This window comes from Metarhizium robertsii, assembly GCF_000187425.2.
Source record: "Metarhizium robertsii ARSEF 23 chromosome Unknown MAA_Scf_50, whole genome shotgun sequence".
NCBI classification, from domain to species: domain Eukaryota; kingdom Fungi; phylum Ascomycota; class Sordariomycetes; order Hypocreales; family Clavicipitaceae; genus Metarhizium; species Metarhizium robertsii.
Window position 1 is genome coordinate 8,333 of NW_011942194.1, and position 5,821 is coordinate 14,153.

The following is a 5,821-nucleotide window of genomic DNA, read 5'->3' on the forward strand; positions in this document are numbered from 1 at the left end:
TAATTAAGGCAGAAATTTTAAGCCTAGAAAGAACAGCCAAGAAAAGTTATGCCCTAAACTAACTGCTCAGGAATATTTCTCTTAATCTTAAACCTCTTAAGATATACTATAATAATTTTTAATTAATTTAACTTATAGTTAAGGAAAACCAAAGAGTTATAATAAAGCTATAACACGTTAATATTTAGAATATATAGTTAAAGTAAGAATTTAAGAAGGGTAGGTTTCTGGTAGAATACTTATAAACTAACTAAATACTAGCAGATAAATTAATAAAAGCCTTATTAAAATCAAAGTTTAAATACTTTTATTTAATACTAAATCTAATAAATATTAAAAGGGAGGTGAATTTTAAAGAGAAGACTATAATATAGGATAGTAATAGACTTACAGGTAGGTGTAACCGTGTAATACGCTAATATCTTTAAGCAGCGTTAACTTAATCACTTAACGCTAGGGGGTGTGTCGCATATCAGGCCTACCCTGATCGTGTTGAACATGAAACAGCATCACGTGCAGGGTCCAGCCTGCGCCTTCCATAAATAGCGTGCCTTGGCGGTATTTCTTGCTTAGAGAATCAACGCACTCCTTTCATCTGTGTTCCGCTGTGACGTTCAATAACAGTTGTACTCGCACACCCTCACGGGCTTCACGTGTGACCTTTTGAAGGTGTTAGATACACGATGCCTCAATTGGCTCACGACAGGGGTAGTTGATAAATTATTGAGTTATTCAGCCGGAAACTATTTAATGACTCTGATAATCTTTTTTTTTTCCTTCCTCAACTCCCTGTGGGCGGGGGTCTTTTGCTACCCTTCGTCCTGGCAGCCACATTCCACAGTATGAATGTGCGCCGCTTTAGCTGCACATCCCGCCTATCTAACACGTCACGGAGGTCACGCTTAAAATGATATGCTTATCGGATACAACCCGAAAGTAACTTGGGTATTTTTGGTGGCAGGGCAGATGGAAATCGAAAACAAACAATACACTCACACCCAACATTCTAAAATTACCTCCCCAATAACGTGACAGTAGTATCTCTCCCCGCGTTTGCCAGCCACCATGGATAGGGGGATATCAAAGCAACCTGCCACCGAACTTTGTGACTGTGGAGTTAGAAAGAGCCAAAAAAACAAGTGGAAAAACTACGCCTAGCAACCCGTGAGAGTCTACGTTTGGTCCACCCCAAAGGCTCACATGGCTGCTCAGCCTCGGTGTGGGTGCTGCAGCAGCCAGCTATATAACACTAAAGAAGCGCCGCCCCCACTAGATGACTGGATTGCGAAAGAGAAGGAAACGATACTCGAGATCCTAGTCAATTCAGTGGCCGTGATCATGGGATTGCAGGTCCTTTATCCCTGCAATGGAGCAGGGCAGGCTGAAGTGGTGAAGGTGGAGTATGCGGCCACGTATCCTATGATTGCTTCTATGCAGACAAAGACACGCCTGCATGCTGACGCCTAGCAGCGTTGTCGCCGTACACGGCCTTAATGGAGACCCGAAAAACACCTGGACGAATGATAAGACGCATGCGTTTTGGCTGAAGGACTTCCTACCGCGCGACGTGCCGAACGCGCGGGTGATGACTTTTGGATACAATGCTGACGCAGCGTTTAGCAATTCAACATCGGACATCATAGATCATGCCAAGAGCTTGCTCAGCAGTTTGGTTGATGAGCGTGAGGAAAAGGATGTGAGTGGACGTACGTACTTTGCACTCATGGACTGCTAACATTTATAGGAAATGCTAAGACCCATTGTATTTGTGGGTCATTCGCTGGGTGGAATCGTGATAAAACAGGTCAGTATGGCCAAAATAAGAGGGAGCGATCTAATACAAAGATTTAGGCGCTGTTTCAAGCACGAATCGAGCAGAGGTACAGCAGCATCAGCAAGTCTACCATTGGGATAATATTTCTCGGCACTCCTCATCGGGGGAGTGAGAAAGCGGCATACGGAAAGCTTCTGGCTACTCTTGCAGCTACAGTTATGAATCGACCTCCACCCCGTCTCCTCAACGCATTGCAAACGAACAGCAGTGAATTAATGCGACTCACCACGGATTTTCGCTTCCAACTCCCAAGGTATGAGGTCTTTAGTTTCTATGAGACTAAGCCTGTAGGGAAGTTGTCAACCTTGGTAAGCTTCTGCACAACACTCTCTTCCTTAGGTGTACCGTATCTTACCTCCTGTTGTGTTAGGTTGTAGAAAAACATTCGGCGCTGTTGGAAATCGACGGAGAAGAGCAGATACCAGTGAACTTAAACCACTTGGATATGTGTAAATTCACAGACCGCGATGACGAGGTGTATAAGAAACTGTTTAAGAGGATACGGAGGCTGATTAAGGAAGAAAACACTAGCCTCCCTGATAGTTCCCGTACGTAGAGAGAACTATAAGCCCGTCAAATGGATTTTGCTTACATCCTATTAGATGCTGACAGGATCATGTCTTCAAACAGACACTACTGTGTACCATATGACCCAACTGGAATATACACAGGGCGTGATAATGTTCTTGATGACCTTCATGACAGTTGCTTGCCTCCAACTACAGCAAACGGGTCGACAATGCAGAAGCGTTTCATTTTATATGGGCTTGGAGGATCAGGCAAGACTCAAACTTGCCTGAAGTTCGCTCAAGAATATCGAGAGAGGTACGTTGCTAAATTCCGGGTCCTTGTCGCGTGCCGTGAACAAAACTGTTAAAAGCTGATAGGTTCTGGGGAATCTTTTGGATTGATGCAAGCAGCCGGGACACAGCTCATCAAGGGTTACTAGAAGTTGCCCGAATATTGGGACTTGGTGAGGATACCGGGGCGGTAAAGCAATGGCTCTCGAATAGCTTGCAGCCTTGGCTTCTTATTCTGGACAATGCCGATGATCCATCTATGGATGTGTCTGAATTTTTCCCGGCCGGCAACAGAGGCACCATACTGGTCACTACACGCAATCCTGAGTGCAAAATCCACGCAACGGTAGGCTCCTGCGAGTATGGCGGAATGGATGTAGAGGAGGCCATTACACTCCTCTTGAGGGCAGCTGGAGTGGAAGATACTGATGATAGAGCCTCGCGGGAAGCAGCAGCGCCTGTGGCGAAGATTCTGGGGTGGCTTGCGCTCGCAATCGTCCAAGCCTGCGCATACGTGCGAAAGGGTCTCTGCCGCATTGACGAGTACTGCGACATCTATTCTCGCCATCGAGAAAAGTTGCTAAGTTATCGCTCAGTCCAAGGACAGTCTGAATACCAACACACAGTTTACACAACGTGGGAGATCTCCATTGAAGCGATCAAGAAGCAGCCAGAGAAATGCTCCAGTCATGCCATTGAGCTAATAGGAATATTCTCCTTTTTGCATTACGAGGGGATCCGCGAAGATATCTTTGAACTGGCGCATAAAAATATTCACAATGGAATAGTGGAGTCTAACAACATAACCGACCTACATTGCACAGGCTCACCGAAAGACCAACCGCAATGGGATCCCATGGTGTTTCGAGAAGCAGCGTCTCTCCTAGCATCCTTTTCGCTCATAAAGATTGAAGAAATGGGGCGTCGTATATCAATGCATCCGCTGGTACATGTGTGGGCTAGAGACTGCCTCTCGGATTCAATGCAGAGGCAGTACTGGACTGCGGCAAGTTCAATTGTAGCTGCTGCCATAACTGATGGATATCAGGTGTCAGACTATCAGTTCCGACGGTCGTTGGTACCTCACATTGACTCATGCGTCTCTTTATGCAAGGACAGGCCGTTTATAAGTGCATTCTCTGGGCCGGGTCGGATTTACATGGGGATAAGGTTTGCAAAAGTATTCGAAGAGAATGGTCGTCTCCTGAGCGCGTTCGAACTACGGGAGAAGATATTTGAAGCAAGCCAAAGAACGCTTGGCCACGAGCACCCTGACACTCTTACGGCGATGGCCAACCTTGCAATCATCTATAAAGACCTGGGACGCAGGAAAGAAGCCATGGAGCTGGAAGAGAAGGTGTTTGAGGCAAGGCAGAGAACGCTTGGCCACGAGCACCCTGACACTCTTGACGCGATGACCAACCTTGCAATTAGCTATGGAGGCCTGGGACGCAGGCAAGAAGCCATGGAGCTGGAAGAGAAGGTGTTTGAGGCGAGGCAGAGAACGCTTGGCCACGAGCACCCTGACACTCGTGACGCGTTGACCAACCTTGCAATTCTTAAAGGCAGATCAGGTGAGACCCCGTTAGTATCCCCTTCAAGGAACATCCGGCAACAAGAGAACGAATACTTGACTAATATTGACTGCAGGATTTGCCTACCGTTGAGGTGTGCTAGGAAGTTTTGTTCTCTAACTATGAAATCGAAGATGTTCGCTAAAATACTGTCGGATAAGTATGCCTCTGTTGATAGAACAGGCAAACTTGGTGTAAGTGCTGGTTGTCATAACGTCGGCTATTAGGCTTGAGGATAACCGGAAAAAGCAATTATATTGCTCGGACGAAAGGAAGTTTTCTGGTATTTAAACAGATGCTACAGAACCAGTTTGCAGCACGCATGGTTTGCTGTGGCCTGAGTTGGCGCTCTCGTTCGGTGCCTTACCCGTCAGCAATTTTGGGCATGGCAACAGCCAAAATGGTCAACCCTTGGTTTTATCGGGTCAGAATTCTCTCCCGTCCTCGCCAAAGCTGTTGCCGCAGTCCATCCTCCAGTAACCAAGCAATGGAAATGGTGCAGAAGTGGCGGCAGGGAAAACCCCTTCGAAGGAGTCGGAGACAGCCCAGACAGCTTGTCTTCAGGGAGAAAACCCTCCGCGACAGCCACCGCACTACCCGTGTTGGAATTAATCTGGGCTTGGTAGGGACAACTCACCATGTTGCAAAACACGGAACCTCCAGTGACTGCACTACACGTGGCCAGTAAATATGCACATTGTTTGTTCGTTCGTACAATAGGTCAAGGACGTAATTAAATATTTTAAATCGGAACTATGTGTCGCACAAATATGATACAAAAAATCTCACCCTCTAGTCCACAAATCGTTCAATGGTGTGGTAGAGCATGACAAATTGCTAACGGACACGATGTGCCCACTTCTGGGTGTATATCACTGACATGTGATTACGAGCTCATCCCTTTCGGCTACGCATACGCGCCTGTTTAAAATGTATATATAATGAAAATAATCTACTGATAAACAATTTCTTGTGCCACACATACTATCTATTTACCGCCCGCATTCACCCACTGGAGGTGCAGTGTTTTGGGAACTGAAGGATACGTCCGGTCCAGGCAGAGGAAACAATAGATCAGATCCCTCCGTAGAGACACAACCTTTATTGACATTTGCGGCAAAAATAGCCGGACGTTCATGAAAATTTGTAGATTGGTTGGGTTGGGCCGACAGCGCGCTCTCTATAGTAACTGTCGCGTTATGAGACTCATGTTAACTAAGCTTCTTCACAAAATTATTATTGTTGTTCTCCCCCTCCTAAACCCTAGAAACTTAAGATATTTAATACTTTCGGAATACTGCTGCCCTTTAGGCAGCAGTATAACGACTACTGTTGCCACTTACCACTCTGGTGGCAAAAGCTTGCGTGGTTCAATCAACAGAGGCAGTTTTATCCGACACCATCAGCTCAGTGATCACGCAGATGCGTATAGCCAAGATCGGCCTCCGCGCGTACCTGCACTCTATCAATAAGGCCAATAGCGATAAATGCCCCTGTAGATACCGGACCTCAAACAGTACGCCATATTCTGCTTGAATGTAGAAACTGGACAGAAAAACGATAAAGGATATAGGCAGGCAAAGCATTATACGCTGACATCAAGCGTATTCTCT

The 5,821-nt window shown here is 46.2% G+C and overlaps 1 protein-coding gene across 1 annotated transcript; it reads left to right on the forward strand.

Moving 5' to 3' along the window:
* Positions 1-1,338: 1,338 nt before the first annotated feature.
* On the forward strand, positions 1,339-4,301 carry MAA_10501 (uncharacterized protein; the record flags this gene model as incomplete). The annotated part of the gene is made up of 8 exons (XM_007828499.2): positions 1,339-1,400; positions 1,438-1,696; positions 1,745-1,804; positions 1,852-2,142; positions 2,205-2,382; positions 2,437-2,659; positions 2,722-4,208; positions 4,285-4,301. The coding sequence occupies 8 exons, from the start codon at positions 1,339-1,341 to the stop codon at positions 4,299-4,301; spliced, it is 2,577 nt and encodes an 858-aa protein (XP_007826690.2).
* Positions 4,302-5,821: the final 1,520 nt, after the last annotated feature.